We start from the raw sequence: 18,225 nt of genomic DNA, 5'->3' as shown, positions 1-18,225 counted from the left end.
CCTCCAGTTTCCTTCCTTTTCTTCCTGAGGATATAGGCTGATCAACTACCTGACACTCAGATGGCAAAGCTATGGCTGAAGGGTTTGGTAAACTGCAGACTAAATCCAAATGACAATGCCTTTTCCTAATCAATTTCAGGATTTTTCAGAAAGCCCTCGACAGGTAAAAATTTTAAATTGTTCACACGGGCCACAAAACCAAGTTCCCTAGAAAGTCTTTGTGGCTTCTGTATAGCTCACCATCAATTGGCAGAGTTTCCTGCAGCTTTTTAAGCTCCTCAGCTGTGAGCTCGATCCCCATGCTTCCCAGAACTTTCTCCAGATCACTGACATGAACCTTTTTTCCTTTGAAAATACAAGAACATTAATGTCTGAGAATAATCATTCCATGAAATGGTGAAAAATTCATTCTCATTATAATGCATCCCCCCCCCCCCATTTGAGGAAATGGAAGGGGACAATGAGACACGTCTACACAGAATTATGGGGAAGTCACATAATAGAACATAACCCCTTAGTGTTTACAAAAGGAAGGTCTTTTATTTCTGGGAACAAGTCTGCCCTGCTGAGAACAAATTTGTTTTATAATTGGCCAGCAAATTAAGATACTAGATGAAAATAGTATAAATTCAGCTATCATTTATTGTATTTATTCTTGTCTCTGAATAATGTGACTTTTTTCTTCATAATGACAATAATTTGATCCTGTCAGGGCTTTACAATGTAACTGGAATAAGTGTACAATGCACAATATAATGATTCCACAACTCTAGACCTTAATCGGTGCTCATGATAACAAATGAACTCTTAATCCCATCAATTTATTTCACTCATCCCCTCCCCCACCTCCCTTCTGGCAACAATGTGGTCTCTATAGTTCAGAGTCTAGTTTTTTTTTGGTTTGTGTTTCTGTTTTTTTTTTTTTTTGTTTGTTTGTTTTTTAAATTTTTTTTAATGTTTATTCATTTGTGAGAGAGAGAGAGAGAGAGAGAGAGAGAGAGAGAGAGAGAGAATACAGAGCGTGAGTGGGGGAGGGGCAGAGAAAGAGAGGGAGACACAGAAGCTGAAGCAGCTCCAGGCTCAGAGCTGTCAGCACAGAGCCCAATGAGGGGCTCAAATTCATGAACCATGAGATCGTGACCTGAGTCGAAGTCGGATGCTTAATTGACTGAGCCACCCGGGCACCCCATTCCTTTGTTTCTTAAATTCCACATGAGTGAAATCAAACGGTATTTGTCTTTTTCTGGCTGATTTATTTCACTTAACATTGTATCCTCTAGATCTACTTAAAAGTAATTTCTTATTGAAAGATTGAGCGACATTGGCAAAAACAGCTGAGCAGTGAGTGGGTTGCTTCATGAAACTATCCTTCCACCGGAACACAATGAGTGAGAAAGAACTATCAGAATCAACTTCCTTAGAACTCTGGAAAATAGTCAAAGTTTGGTACCTCAACCAAGTGAAAGCAGAATTGAGAAAAAGGTGACTTATAGTAAGAGAGCTTTGTGGCATTTTGACCCCCTTCCCCAAACTGTTTTTGATCATCCATCCCTGTGAGCAAAATATTTTCCAGGACAAAAGTGACAGTCTCTTATTTACCTGTAAAAGGTTTCATTCCATCCATGTGCGTTCTCATTTCAACCTTCCCATGAACTGTAAGAAAATGTAAATCAAATACATAGTGGCATTCACTGAGAAATGCAAAACAGGAAGCACAATGGCATTCATTGGCTACTTTTTATCCCCCACCTACCCCAAGGAGCACAAAAGGACATGGAAAATAATCACTCTGCTTGTTATAAAGGTGCCCGTTTTAACAACTGCTTTCATCCATTGTCATATGGCAAAACGCTAAAGGTGTGAGATTCAAAAGTCACCTCTTTTCATCAGACTTTGTTTTTAGCTTTACACTTTGGAAAACCAAAGATGATTTGGGCCACGCCAGGGAAAACAAAATTTAAAACTGGGATCTTATTCACCACTGTTTTAACGGGACTTTTGAAATGATCTCTTTCTTTACTGAGATTCTAATTACTATTTCCTTTCATGTTCACTGACCCAGGCAGACCAGTTTACTCTTGATTTGCATGACGTACGATTTGCTTGAGGGCAATATTCATTTTGAGCTTAACTTCCCAACTCTAATGATTTGCATAGTTTTCGTAGTAGACATAGTAGACAAATTGAATTTCATACAAATTAATATTTAAAAAGACATTAATATGGTAAAGAACAGAAATATCTCACGAATAGATGATTTTTGAGATCTATATTTTGCCAAGAAAGAAAAACGACCTAAAAAACTGTCACTGTTGGTAAGTTACTTGAAAAATTCCTGATTTTAGATTGTAAGTAATAAATTACAGTATACAGTATCTAAAAACCCCTATACCATGGAAAATTTACAAATGAAGGTCCTGGATAACTCAAAAAGATTTACTGAAGTATTAGAAGTACGCAGTGACTCTTAGCAGAAGCTGTGTGACACTTACATGTACACAATAACAAGTATTAGAACAGTGAGCAGGATAAATATACATTTATTCATTGGTTGCTAAATCTAGGCTAAACGAGAATCTTCCTTGTTTTTCTTCTGGATCTTTTGAGGCAGAACATTCCAAAAGTTATTTCTGTAGTAAAACCAATTAGTGAGGTCAGGAAAGCATGAAGATATGTGTCAGTTTTACGGGGCCACCGGAAATTCTCAGAAACAAAGATGATAACACCTATTTGGTGTAAAATTCGCTATTTAACTTGGGTCCCATTTCAACTGAATCTTGCCCTCTCCAGTAAATTCATATCTCCGTCCTGACAGACACAGTATGAGAAAAGCTTTGCCCTAAATGGGGTCTTTCTGTCCCAAATGATATAATTGGGGCTCTATGCTTGAGCCTTAATCTTTCACAAAACTTCTTTTTAAGCTCAATACTGATGGTAACTCTTCAGATGAGCAGATCACCAATAAGCAATAACTTAAAAATTTTAACTCTGGGGGTGCCTGGGTGGCTCGGTCGGTTAAGCATCCGACTTCAGTTCAGGTCGTAATCTCACGGTTCATGAGTTCAAGCCTGCATCAAGCTTGCTGCTGTCAGCACAGAGCCCACTTTGGATCCTCTGTCCACCCCCCTCTTTGTCCCAGCCCCCGCTTACGCTCTCTTTGTGTCTTTCAAAATAAATAAATTAACTTAAAAAAAATTCTAACTCTGATTTAAAGAAAAAAGGATTAATCATTCCACATGTCCATTTTATTTCATGTGTACTTTTTAATCTCACAATGATTTTCATTATGTTGGTTGATCTGAAATTATTATTTTAAAATAAGGAACAGAAATCATTGGCAATACCAGAGGATAGTTTCAAATAATTGCTATATTTCCACCCATAATTCTGCTTTTTTTAGCAATATGAAAAAAAATTCCACCATAATCTCAAATAGACAAAAAATAGTTTTCTATTATGAAAGCTGATTGTTCCATATCTAGTCTCATTCACGGATACACCATTGCAAGCAAAGAAAACAAGACAGTGAAGACCACTTGCATGGTCCTTCTAGTACACTACCAGAGGTAAAAATTAGAGAATAAATCAAATGAATTAACAAAAATATTTTTAAGGGTACACTGCTTATCTTACACAATGACGTGAATAAATGCACCTTAATAAGATGAGCAAGTATTGATTCATCTAAGGTTATATGATAGTTAAGGCATGTTCCAGACAGATACTTCTTAGCCCTACTATAACGTTCTCAGGCTGATATTTAACATTTGCTTATTTAGCTTGAGAATTCTTTTAGCCCCAATTCAGAATGTACTAAACTTGAGACTTTGTCTCTAGCCCATCAAGGGAGATTAGAGCTTTGGGAACAGTCAGTCCTTGGACCATGGAATCCAGCTCAGAATGATGGGATGTAAGCAGAGGCATAGGTGGGGCCGCTGAGCATTCAGACATTCCACACATTCAGGCCTGAGTGGTTACTGTTCCTTTTCCCCTCAAGGGTATCTGGAAAACTTGGTCCTATTCTTTTGGTGCAGGAAATAGGTCCTACACTTCATATTCCTCCTTTATCATGCTTTTTTTTTCTTTTAAGAGAGAGAGAGTGAGCGCGCGTGTGCACGAGAGAGACAGAGAGAGAGAGAGAGAGAGAAAGAGAGACAGAGAGAGAGAGACAGTCCAAAGCAGGCCACACTCTGCACAGAGTTGGATGCAGGGCTCGATCCCACATCCCTGGGACCATGACCTGGGCCGAAATCAAGAGTTGGACGCTCAACAGACTGAATCACCCAAACGCCCCTATTCTGCCTTTCTACGTGTCCTTGAAAATGGTGAGGCAAAGACAGAAATGCTATTTTAATAACCTCCCACTTAGGGGTACCTGGCTGGCTCAGGTGGTAAAGCATGCAACTCTTGATCTCAGGTTGTGAACTGAGCTCGACACTGGGCCTAGAGCTTACTTAAAAGAAATTAAAAATAATTTCCCACTTCGGGCTCTGCTCTCTTTTCTCTATAATTTTTAAAAATTTTTTCTGTGTTAAAGTTTCTTCTATTTAATGCACCCCACTCCCTTCCCTCCACAGCAGTGTCTCTCTCTAATTTTGTTCAGTTCTAATAGCGGCCTTGGCCTTGGCCATACTCCAAGTGGAAATGAAGTTACTGAAAATGCCAAGGGGCAAAACATGTTTACTTCCAGTCTGAGTCATCTTTCATGTTTTCCGTCTTCTTAATGCCAAAGTAGAGTTTTCAGAGATTCTTTTATAGAAGCTCAGATTAACCGATTCAAACGTATCTTAAATACTCACCGTCGGCTGGTAGGTCACGTGTCAGATCATTAATTTCCTCTTCTGAAAGGTTCATCCCCATAGTTTGCAAAGGAGAATCCATTTTATCGACATCAATAATCTCTCCTTGTGAAAAAGTAAAGAATACGGGGAAAACTCACTGATTCCAAAATGTGACCACTCGCATTACTCATAGTGCATTAATGATTATCAGTCTCATGGGGAAAACAAGATTTAATATAGTCTATTCACATATATCAAGGGGGTCAATAAGGATGTTAGAATTCGAATAGAAATCTTCCAGGTGAATGAGCAATTTTCAAATCTTTCACAGCAAGTGGTAAAATCAAACTGTGGCTGACAATGAGGGTTTTTGTTTTTTTTTTTCCTGAACTCCCAGATTAGATGCCTCAACTCCTGACAAAAATCGATCATCAAGTTCTGTTTCCATTTATGTGGAGGACGATGTTATTCAGACCAACCTTCCTCTGGAAACTGAAATCTTGGATAAAATGTAAAAAGCATCTCCTCAAAAGTGCTAAAGAGCTGATAAGAGAGTACGTTACTAGTGCAAAGCCTCATCAAAAGTAGGAACCTAGGGAGGTAAGCAGAGCCCTGGTACTGCTTCTGTTCTAAATATACTTGCTCCATCTGGATTTGAACTGTCATGTTGATGACCTCATGGAGTGTGGGTGATTCTGTCCAAGTGCCCAGCAGAAGCAAAGGCAAGTATTCCTTGGGAACATGCTTCCATCCTCACCCTCAAAGGTTTCTTTCTATAATTTTCCAAGGAAAATAGCTCACACTCAAAAGAATCAAACACAGAGCGAAACAAGCTACTTGAGAGAGAATAAGCAGAAATAACAGGCAGCAGCAACATGCTCATAAAAACTTTAGATTTAGAAGTTATCAGGCACAATGAGAAAAAATGAAATCTGGCCTTTTGTAGCAACGTGGATGGAACTGGAGAGTGTGATGCTAAGTGAAATAAGCCATACAGAGAAAGACAGATACCATATGGTTTCACTCTTATGTGGATCCTGAGAAACTTAACAGGAACCCATGGGGGAGGGGAAGGAAAAAAAAAAAAAAAAAAAGAGGTTAGAGTGGGAGAGAGCCAAAGCATAAGAGACTGTTGAGAACTGAGAACAAACTAAGGGTTGATGGCGGGTGGGAGGGAGGAGAGGGTGGGTGATGGGTATTGAGGAGGGCACCTTTTGGGATGAGCACTGGGTGTTGTATGGAAGCCAATTTGACAATAAATTTCATATATAAATAAAAAATAAATAAATAAATAAATAAATAAAGAAGTTATCAGTCACAAGTTACAAAACTATTGTGCTTCCTATGTGTAAAGCAATGGAAAACAAGCTAAAAGTATCTGCATCTGCAGGAGATAGGAAACAATACAAAATGACCCAGGATAGCCGAAAAAGAGAAAAAAATGCTTAGAAATGAAAAGAAGGGGGAAAGAGGAGGAAGGAGGGAGGAAGGAAACAAGACAGCTGTATGGGAACATGAAGGGGACCTTGAACCACATGGAACTCATCCTCTACCCACTAGTGAATCTAGGGCTGCGGGAAAGTCCTTTGGGACAATCCTTGGTTTAGTGCCAAGTAGCGGTGGTGTGTCTTTCCCGAGCTTCCTAGTGGGCAGCTCACGGTGTCTATGGGGCACTCTTACTGGTGCACACCGTGCATATGGCATTGTCTGCACCCACGGAGGCCGGAGCTACAGCCAAGTGGGTACATCACCACGTGGTTAAATCTTGACTCACAATAACGCGGATCTGTATTGAATGTGGAAGATTTCGATGTTAAAGTTGAAAGGGTAGTCAGTATTTCTATACCACAGAAAACAAGAAATAAGGGTGCATGATATGCTTTCATATTTCTTCATTATGTTGGGATTTAAACTTGGCACAACAGTAAACACGTACATGTGATAAGTCCTCTCATAATACAAGTGGTTTTCAAACCCTAACAAATCAATCTTCTCACCAGGAAATATGTTACACAGCAAATGGAAAATGAAAGAAAAAAAAAAAAAAACAAGACAAATACACTCCTACTAAAAGTCACACAAAAAAGATGTTTCTATAAAGAACAGCCAGAACTGGGCGGGGTGGACAAGGGAGCGTGTGTGTGTGCGTGTGTGTGTGTGCGTACAAGGGCTGAGGAGTGAGGGGTTAGGTCTACTCATATCAAAAGACTATAAAGCTGTTATACTCAACACAATTTAGAGCATGAATAAGCAGACCAATAGAACAGAATGGAAATTCTCAAAATAGACAAGTGCACATAGAAATCAAGTATATAGTTAGGATGGCATCTCAAATTCAAGGATGTGGTGACAGACTTTTAAATAAATGATTTGGGACACCTGTAGAGCCGTTTTCAAAAAGATAAACTAGATTTGTATTTCCCGATGGAATGCAATGTGAAATAAACAGTATTACTTATGAAGTATTCTTGTCAAAAAATGTTGAAGATGAAAATAATTAAGCCATCAGAGCTGACTCCTGGTTTATGAGGAATACGGACAACAGAGAAACGAGAGATGAGAAAACAGACAAAAACGGGTAAATTTAGTAGATGGGAAATTTTTCTTTTTTTAGTATATAGAAATGCTACCAGACGATCGGCAACCCAGTTTCTAAAAAAAAAATCAGTGCCTAAAAAGAAAAGACAAAGAAGGTAGAGGAATAGCTGTAGAGTACGTGAGATTTAAGTGTCATAATAGATGCAGTGTGTAAAGCTTGTTGGGTTCTTTATTTGAATAAGCTCACTGTAAAAAATATTTTAAAGAAGGGAAATTTAAAAATAAACTGTATAATGGTATTGCAGTCATGTAAAAAAATCCATACTTTTTAAAAAAAAATTTTTTTTTTTAACGTTTTATTTATTTTTGGGACAGAGAGAGACAGAGCATGAACGGGGGAGGGGCAGAGAGAGAGGGAGACACAGAATCGGAAACAGGCTCCAGGCTCTGAGCCATCAGCCCAGAGCCCGACGCGGGGCTCGAACTCACGGACCGCGAGATCGTGACCTGAGCTGAAGTCGGACGCTTAACCGACTGCGCCACCCAGGCGCCCAAAAAAATCCATACTTTTAAGAAGATGTGTACTGAAGTATATAAGGACTAAATGAAAATTTGCTTTGAAATAAATAAGAGGGGCGCCTGGGTGGCTCAGTCGGTTGAGCATTGGACTTCGGCTCAGGTCGGGATCTCGCGGTTTGTGAATTCGAGCCCCGCGTCAGGCTCTGTGCTGACAGCTCAGAGCCTGGAGCCTACTTTGGATTCTGTGTCTCCTTCTCTCTGCTTCTTCCCCGTTCATGCTCTGTCTCTGTCTGTCTCTCAAAAATGAATTAAATAAATAAATAAGAAGCAAGTGAGATGAATCTTCATAACTGTTGAATCTAGGTTCATTCTATTATTCTTTATTCCTTATCATTCATTATATTATTCTTCCTACTTTGTATATATTTGGAAATGCTCATTAGAGCCAAAAGGCAGAAAGAACCCAGATGCCCATCAAAGGATGAGTGAATAAACACAACATATACACATACAACAGAATGTGTTATTAGGCAACAAAAAGGAATGAAATTGTATACGCATGTTCACAGAACATATTCACCATCACTAAAATGTGGAAGCAACTCGAGTATCCACTGATGGATGAATGAATATATATACCTATAGTAGAATATTATTCAGTCTTAAGAAGGAAGGAAATTTTGACATATGTTACAACCTGGATGAAACATGAGGACAGTAGGGTAAGTAACATAAACGAGTCACGGAAATAGACACTGCATGATTCCACTTATATAAGGTATTTAGATTAGTCAAAACCATACAGACAGAAAGTAGAAGGGTGGCTGTCAGGGGCTCGTGGCAGGGGAGAATGGGAAGTGTTTTTGTTTTTGTTTTTGTTTTTAACGGTTATTTACTTTTGAGACAGAGAGAGACAAGGCATGAACGGGGGAGGGGCAGAGAGAGAGGGAGACACAGAATCGGAAACAGGCTCCAGGCTCTGAGCCGTCAGCACAGCGCCCGACGCGGGGCTCGAACTCACGGACCGTGAGATCGTGACCTGAGCCGAAGTCGGACGCCTAACTGACCAAGCCACCCAGGCGCCCCTAATGGATACAGAGTTTTAATTTTACAAAATGAAAAGAATTCTGGAGACGGATGGTGGTAGTCATTGCACAAAAAATGTGAAGGTGCTTAATAACACTGAACTGGACACTTAAAAATGGTTAAGGTAGTAAACTTTATGTTATGTGCATCTTACCACCATAAATAAATTGGAAAAAAGGAAGAATGGAATACTGATACGTGCTACAATATAGATGAACCTGAAACCGTCATACTAAGTGAAAGAAGCTAATCATAAAGACTACATACTATCCCGCTTATATGAAATGTCCAGAATAGGTAAATCTATAGGGACAGAAAATAGATTAGTAAGTTGCCTAGGGCTCGTAGGGTGGTGGGGAGAGAATAAAAGGGTGATAGCTAAAGGATATAGGGTTTCGTTTTGGGGTGTTCTGGGTATTCACAGAGTCCTTTGATAAAGCTACTAACTATAATGAAATTGTAATTAGTCCCAATAAAGTAAATGATAACCCAAAAAGGGACATTCGGTGCCTCAGACTAGAAGGACATGGGGGTAGAATGGGGAGACGACAAAGAAGAAATTGGAAGAAAATAAGGGAAGTTTCGGTCTCGATCTCTGCATTGTCTATGAAACCATCTTTCTACCATGTCACTGAGACTTGAACAGACTGCAACAGATTACAAGGTTCCTTGAGCGGAGCACCTGGGTGGCTCAGTTGGTTAAGTGTCTGACTCTTGATCTCAGCTCAGGTCATGATCTCATGGTTCGTGGAATTCAGTCCTGCGTTGGGCTCTGTGCTGACAATGCAGAGCCTGCTTGGGATTCTCTCTCTCTCTCCTCGCTCTCTGACCCTCCCCCACTCTCTCTGTCTCTCAAAAATAAACTTTAAAAAGAAAGAAAAGTCCTATAAAACTTACAACACACAATATTTGAGTGGGAAAATTGATCTGAAGACATAAATCTGAGTATTTTGAGGATATAGGGATGATGGGGGAAAGGAAGTTTTTTCAGAGAGTGTTAAATGAAATAATGAACTACAAACAGAACTTCATTCTGCTCCCTGGAGTTTATAAAAATGAAGAAATAGGACTTTTACATTAGGAATTAATCCCTCCTTAAGATCTGCAAATATCTTCTGAGTGCTTTAGAAATTCTGGTATGCGTGTTCACAAGCGCTAACTCCCTTCAAAGACACAGTTATTTCTAAAATCCTCACCATTAAGTAGCAGGTTTTCGGTCAGCTTTTTCTGTTCCTTTTCTGGGAGCTTAATCCTCATTTCCCCCAGAATGCTGTCCAAATTACCCACATTACCCTTCCCACCTTAGGAACGCAATAGGGATGGGAAATAAGAAAAATGGAATGTTTCTACAATATTAAAAATGCATTCGTTTCTGTGTATTATTAACTTAATTAGCCCGTGCTAAGGATATGAAAAAAGAGAGAAAGTGTAATTTATGTCTTCATAGTATCATTTAACATTTTAAATAGGAGTACCAAGACTCATTTGACTTTTCTAATTATCTGGAAAAATTTAATAGGATGGGTAAAACTAGAACCTGTCGCCTTTCACCTTATCTTGGGACAACTTGAGACAGCAAAAGGTGCCTAAGGTATATTTTAGCACCTTAGGGCTATTAGACCACAGATCTCATTGCTACAGACAAGAACAGGAGCCATTCTCATTTTCCTGAACTCCCAGGTCACTTCCACTGAACCATTGCCAGTACTTCACTTCAATGTCTGCGGTATAGACCTAGATTTGATTTTCCAATTTAAGATGCTTTTTCATCTTACTTCCATGCTCCCTATCCCTCTGACTCTTCTCTGGCCTTTTGTGGCCTGTGGAAACCTCAGCATTACTTATGATTCACAGTGAAAGAAGTTGTTGATATAATAAACTTAATATAAGTTTTTAGGATAGCATTCATTTCTATTTAGAGATGTGTTCTGTGAGTTTTTAAAATGTCTTCTTAGTGCCAAATTAGTGGCTTTCGAGAGTCTTTCCATCACTTCCTAAGCCCAAGATTTCCCAAGTGGTTCAATGCTATATTAAATGCGCAGCATTAATTTGTAGATTCTGTCTCATATTTTTAGGTTCCTTTTCTGTAAGATTCAACCTCATGTTTTCCAGAACAGTGATTGTTGTTATATCAACATGATTGTTGATATCAATCATCCTCACCCCTAGGAAACTGAAAGAAATAACACCAAAATGTAGTCACTCTTAAATGTGACCAAAACTATTAATTCGTGGATAATATATAGTTACAAGTTCTAGCACAAAAAACATAGCTAACTACATTGTTCAAATATTTAAAATATGTTCAATAATAGAGTTAGAATAAAATATCTTCCTTTGGTCAGTCCATAGAGCAGAAAGCTTTAAAGGTAATCGGTGAGCTACTCAGTGAAATACACTAGTGGGGATAACAAATTTCATCCTTCCATCCAATAAGCATGATTTTTTTGTGGATGATACCCAGAGAAAAATATCTTTTTCTGAGTAAATTTCTTTAACCATTACTAATTTTTTTGTTTATTAATCACTTTTCAGACTAGACTTATTTTCTTCTTTGCCACAAATTATAAACTTTTCAATAAGTTATGGAACTCTATCCCCCAGGATAGAACATACATTGTCTGCAAAAGTATGGGCGGATTAAAAGAAGCATAAATATGCTATCAAAATATCTGAAAAGTGGCAAGTATCAAAATTTAACATCTTATGTATATTTTCATCTTTAAAGGCCTTCATTGCACAGCAAAGGAAACCATCAACAAAACAAAAAGGCAACTACTGAATGGGAGAAGGTGTTTGCAAATGATATATCCAGTAAGGGGTTAAAATCCAAAATATGCAAAGAACTCATACGACTGAACACCGAAAAATGACAAATAATCCAATTTAAAAACGGGCAGAGCACATGAATAGACTTTTCCAAAGAAGACATGTAGATGGCCCACAGACACATGAAAAGATGCTCAGCATCACTAATCATCAGGAAAATGCAAATCAAAACCCAATGAGATATCACTTCACACCAATCAGAATGGGTAGTATCAAAAAGATAAATAATAAGTCCTGGTGAAGGTGAGGAGAAAAGGGAGCCCTTGTGCACTATTGGTGGGAATGTAAATTGGTGCAGCCACTCTGGAAAATAGGAAGGAGGTTCCTCCAAAAACTAAAAATAGAAGTACCATATGGTCTAGTAATTCCACTTCTGGGTATTTACAAGAAAAAAATGGAAACGCTAATTTGGCAAGATACTATGCCGTTTTGTTTGCTGCAGCATTACTTACAATAGCCAAGACGGGGAAGCAACCTAGGTGTCCATTAACCGATGAATGGATAAAGAAGAGGTGGTACACATACACATAACGGAATACTACTCGGCCGTAAAAAAGAATGAAATCTTGCCATTAATGACAACATGGATGGACCTGGAGGCTATTATGATAAATGACGTAAGTGAGACAGAGAAATACAAATATCATATGATTTTGCTTACTTGTGGAATCTAAAAAGTATAACAAACAAACAACAGACTCATAAATAGAGAGAACAGGTGGTTGCCAAAGTAGAGGTGGGTGGGAGATTAGGTGAAATAGAAGATTAAGAGGTGCAAACTTCTAGTTATAAAGAAAATAAGTCAGAGGGATGAAAAGTATAGCATAGGGAACAGAGTCGATAATGTAATAACTATGACAACAGAAGGCAACTACACTTACCATGGTGTTTCATAATGTGTGTAATTGTTGAATCGCTATGTTGTCCACACGAAACTAATGTTATATGTCAGTTATCCTTTGATTTAGAATAAATTAATGAAAAAGGCCTCTGTGCCAACCATCAGCCTATCCTGATAGATGTATCAGCTTTAAGAAGCATACAAATCAAAATCTCACCAAAATTCGTTATTAAGCAACAGAGAAGCCATCATTTCACAAAGTCAGACTTTACCTTTCCATACAGTACAAATATACTCTCAATGATTTTAAAAAATATATGAAACGGAGAAAATAAGGCCACTCTTCATTCACTGGCACCTAAGGCACTTATTGCTGGCCCTCTAACAGGCAGAACCCCTCCCATCCATTTATTCTTTGTAATTTCTCATTTATCTCCATTTCATACTTTTCAATGCCTTCCTTTTCCTCTTCTCATTTTAAAATTTCAGAATCACAGTGTATTCAAGAATAATAGCCAGGATTTCTCAACCATGGTCGCAGGATTTCTGACTAAAGCCACCTCATTCCCAACTAAGAATGAGAGGACCCCGTAGGTATGTCTTCGTAAGAGAAAACAGTCATTACCTTGTAAAAGATTTTTTTGGACAATCTTTTTCACTTAGATATGAAATAGAATTGTTAGAGAAATTCTCACCATCGACTGGCAGATTGTTCACCAACTCTCCCTGTTTCTTATCTTTGAGTTCTATCCCCATGTTTCCTGGAACTTTTTTCATGTCATTGACCTCAACCTCTCCTTCAAAGCAAAAGAAGGGAGACTTCTGGTATTACTGTGAATGATGTCGTGATTCCACACAATTAAAAAAAAAAAATTGCCTTTGTAGCATTACAGCTAACTGCTGAATGAAAAGAGACCCAGCCTAAAAAATAGGCCTTTGGGCCTACAGAGGTTTCTTGTTATTTCTAGTATAATCTCTGAATGATAGGCAGGGCAACAGAGCATGCGATTATGAGTATAAACTTCGCAGTGCATTAGAATGATACAGATTGCTGATCTAAATAGTTTTCTCAGCACTTTTATTGCTTTGAGATCGCCTCTAACTTTACCAAAACTTTCCTTCACTTTTTACTGTGTTAAACTGGAATTTAGCTTTCCGCCATAAAAGAAGGTATGCTAATTATTGGCAGAGATTTCAGATAATGACTTGGGAAACAACAAAGAGCGCTGAAGTTTTATTGCTAAAAGTTCTGATAATCTATTATCTAACTGTAGGCATTTATACATAAACATTTTTATAAGATGTGTAAGACAGATTTTAAAAGTCCATGCAATCATGATGTGGAAAGAGCATTATATTGTAATTTAGTGGAAAGAATTTGGTTCTTAGATTTCTAGTAGCATCTTACTCTTAGTTGTTATTCTATTACCTGTTTTGGCTTTTATTCCATCCATTCCATCCATTAAGATACCAACATCAAAGTTCCCATTAGCTGTTAAAAAAAAAAAAAAAAAAAAAGACTTAGTTGGGATCCAGAAAATGATAGAGCTTTAGAATGAAAACATAAAGTACCCATACTGTAAAAAAGCTTAAGGCAGAGTCCAGTATTTCCACTATTTTATTTGAGTCCATTTTTAATTTTTAATTTCAGGCTTTCTGGGGTTCAATTTGTATTTGCAAAATGGACTCGGAGTCTAGGAAAAACATTTTATGATGCCACACTAGTTCATAAACTCTACAGGACAGTTCATGCTCTCTGTGTTCATCTTTGTTCTGGCAGGGACAAGACTCATGCAGGTACCAAGAGTAAAAGAAGTAAAGGCCATAATTCTCATCTCTTGTCTTTTACTAACATACTTTCTCCTCTTCTTTCTTAATCACTGCGTGCATTTCAGTATGGCTGCTGACTAATTATTACTCTACCACTGCAGTAATTGCTATTAGTTCTTTATGACTCCAAATAATTATTATTTTTTCTTATTCTTTTCTGCTCTTTTCAGTTTATCTCTTGATTCATCTTTCCATACTCATGAATTATTCATTTATTAATTCATACATAAAGGGAGACAGATATAAAGCCTCACTCCAAGGAACCACCAAACAGACCAAATAATGACAGTTCTTAGGCAATAAGGCTTTGAAAGAGCTCCAGTTCCCCTCTGCTCCCTCCAGTGGTTTCCAGGCTACTAGTTTTCACTGCAAATAGAAAATGTTATTTTTCAAGGCTATTACGGAGCTGTAAGACAGAGGATGGGAATAGGGCAAATTAAAATATCACAAAGCTCACTATTCTTACTGAGATTCAGTCTTTTTTCTCTTAAATCCTCCCAGATTGCAGCAAACCTTTGGTTAATTTCCAGTTCTGAAAATGTTAATTTTGACCATTTTTGCCAGTTTGCTCATTGCTCTTATGGAGGAGAGAGTTTTTCGGTGGTTCCTATTCTGCCTTTTATCTGACATCCCCAAGTGAGTTTCTGAAGCTAAAAATAACCTCTGGCAATTGTTGATAGTCCCACTTAGTTATTTTTTTCCAGATGTCCCAGGGAAACTTAAAAGCATAAAGAAAATAAGCAAATAAAAAACTAACTACATGTTTTTCATTGGTACACAGTAGTACTTGAAAATTAAGGAATGATTCAATAAAAATATCTTTTGGGGAAAAAAAAAACTCACCCTATCAGAAGGGTATAAAACCCATGGCAAAGACATAACTAAATAGTATATGAATCATGTGAAAAAAAATATTTTTTCAGGTAAGAGGCAGTATTCAGTAAAATGTTTCTAGGTGATATTGCTTGACCTCAGTGGATTGTGCTCAGCTAAATATATTCTTTTTTGGTTTATTTAAAGTGGGGATTACTTTGTGATGCATCACACTTCAATCCTAATATTTTATTTAATACATACAATACTGACCTTGAATCGTGAAGTCTGGTCCAAGGATATGATGATCCATGCCTATATAGAAGTGGCAAAAATGTCATTCATATTGGCTGAAACCAAAGCCCTTGTTCCTGTGAAAACTACTAACCTGACTGAGGCCCCAGCAACATTCTCAGCCTCTACTAGAATACTAAGAATTGTGATACACTAGACATTAAGTTCCTTGGGTCAAGGACTATGTCTGTATTTCGTGGTCATTGTATTTCTGGCACTGAGCAGAATACATGCTATATAGTGCTCAGTAAATATTTGTTAAATAAACGAATAAGTATCAACTTTAGATTAATATATTGAGAGAAAAAATAATTCTTATTTCAGCTACATAAGTCCTATAAAAAATGTCAGCTGCAAAACCCAAATTTTCATGAAGGCATAATGATATCTAAATCACTCACCATCAACTGGTACATCTGAAGCATCTGAAGCAACTCGTACATCATTAAGTTCCTCAGCTGTAAGTCTGATTGCCATGTTTTCAAGAATAGAGTCAAGGTCATGGTCATCATCTTGCAACCCAACAAAAGAGAAAGATACGAGGATATTAAAATAAAAATCAAAATATAATATAAATTCCTAATGTATGGTGGTATCAATTTCATCATAAAAAAAAGAGGCTAAGGACATTTAAATTTTTAAAGAGAAATACTAATGGACTAAAATTATCTATTCATTTATACCCAAAATATCCCACACTGAAGATAAGCTTACATAACACAATACATCAGAATAAGGCTGAGACACCACTCAGGTTAATTTTAGCAGCAAAAACTGCAAATATAATAGTTATTTTTTATATAAACATTTATACAAGGAGATTCAGTTTGGTCACTGTATTTCAAGATATACTATCTTAAATTTTTATAGCTGGGCCTAAATTTTATTATTTCCACATCAAAAATCTAGGTAAACCTAAATATTTAGAACACCTTTTAAAAACAAGACAGAAAATTATTTAATCAGTAGGAACATATGTGTGTATTAAAACTAATCATGGAAATATATATGAGAATGGCAGGGGGCAATATTTAATAAGAAAAAAAGCAAAACACAAGAGTCTCAATCTGACATCTTTATTTGAATCTCACTCACCTTTTACATCTTCTGCACGATTCAGCAAACTAGTCTTATATATTTTTCTACTAGCTGTAGCTGCAAGAAACACATAATTTAGGTCATAGAGAAAATATCTAGACATGCTAAAACAATATCAAATATCCAAGTTCAGAAATATACAGCATAAAATAATTTGCTCCTAAAATTTACCTAGTATCTTCTAGAAATAATAAAACAAAAAATGTAAACGAAATTCTTAATATGGTAAATCAATTCTTTAGCACCTGAGACAATTATTAATATTTGCCAGGCCAAAGCAAAAACACTTCCTTATGTTGTGTTTTTTCTGAGTCCACATTTTTCCCCCTCTACTAGTAAGGATAGTTCTACATCTCTCCTCGTCCTCCTCCTTTGTCCTAGAGGTCTTAACCCAAGGCATCTCAATGGAAGGAAAAATAACTATCAATATTCCTTAGTCCAGATGGCAAGACTGATGATTGATGAGCCTCTTGATTTTGACATATTTTTAAATGGCAATTTATGTATTCCTAAATATGAAAAATAATTATCTTTAGAATTATGGATATTTTTAACTCTAACTTCTAAGTGATCTAGAATAAACATGGAGATTTGGATTATACAAAATTTGTAGGCTATAATTCTAATTCCCTCAAGATTCTACCTGATACTTGCAATGGCTGAACAACTCCCTGGATGACTATATTAACTCTCTTGAAGACTATTCTGATATTTGAAATGCCCACCATTAATTGGAAGTAATTTCTTTAGCTCCGAATGCTCTGGTGAGGACTCTATCCCCATATTTTGCAAGACATTTTCCAGGTCACTGAGGTCAACTTCTCCTCCTGCAGAACAAAAGAAGTAGAGAAAGATGACACTTTAAAAAATAGCATAATTTCCAGTTATTAAAGAGAAATAAAGCATAATGATACCTGCTAAAAAATAAGCAGTCAGCTACAGACACAAAATGAACAGTGTTTCTTTAACACTGGCAAAAGAGATGCTCCCATAATAATGGTTATAAAGTAATATTTCACAATTGAATAAGGTTCATATAATTTAAAAATTATTAGAATAATAAAGATGATCGGTACAAATAACTTAATATAGGGTATGGAAATTAAGCTAGAAATCAATAGCAAAAGCTACTAGGAAACTCCCCTAACTTTGGAAACTAAAGAATGCCTCTCTAAATAAATCATGTGTCAAAAAAATAAACCAAACTGGAAGTTAGAATATTTTGAATTGAGTAAAAATAATAATATTACATATTAAAACTTAAAGGATATGGTAAGGTTGTGCTGAGGGAAATTCACAGCCTTAAATGCATGTAATAGAAAAGATGAAAAGATCAATAACCCAAGGTTCTATCTTAAAAAGTTAGGAAAGAACAGCAAATTAAACCCCTCAAAAGGAGAAGAAAAGTTCTAAGGACAAAAGCAGAAACTACTGAAATGAAAAGCAAACTTTAAATAAAATCAATACAGCCAAATGTTGGGTTTTGGAAAGACCAACAAAAGTGATACATACCTGCACTAAGACTGACAAAGGAAAAAAAGAGAGAAAGCACAAAGAATAAATATTTCTAATGACAAAAAGGACATTACTAAGAAT

The 18,225-nt window shown here is 36.9% G+C and overlaps 1 protein-coding gene across 1 annotated transcript in view; it reads right to left on the bottom strand.

Moving 5' to 3' along the window:
- Positions 1–16,040, bottom strand: part of LOC147570821 (uncharacterized) — a 33,451-nt gene extending 17,411 nt beyond the window's left edge. The window contains exons 1-5 of the mRNA XM_086696761.1: positions 15,933–16,040; positions 15,511–15,552; positions 4,800–4,904; positions 1,600–1,653; positions 241–345 (exon numbers count right to left, since the gene is read on the bottom strand). Of these exons, the coding sequence (XP_086552887.1) occupies positions 241–345; positions 1,600–1,653; positions 4,800–4,904; positions 15,511–15,552; positions 15,933–16,008 (382 nt within the window). The 5' untranslated portion in view covers positions 16,009–16,040. The remainder of the gene's footprint in view (positions 1–240; positions 346–1,599; positions 1,654–4,799; positions 4,905–15,510; positions 15,553–15,932) is intronic.
- Positions 16,041–18,225: the final 2,185 nt, after the last annotated feature.

The sequence above is a fragment of the Puma concolor genome, unplaced genomic scaffold (genome assembly GCF_028749965.1).
Source record: "Puma concolor isolate L17-30 unplaced genomic scaffold, mPumCon1.1.hap2 unalloc_scaffold_91, whole genome shotgun sequence".
Classification (NCBI taxonomy): Eukaryota; Metazoa; Chordata; class Mammalia; order Carnivora; family Felidae; genus Puma; species Puma concolor.
Note: the sequence above shows the minus strand (reverse complement) of the source record. Positions and strands in the feature narration are given on the sequence as shown.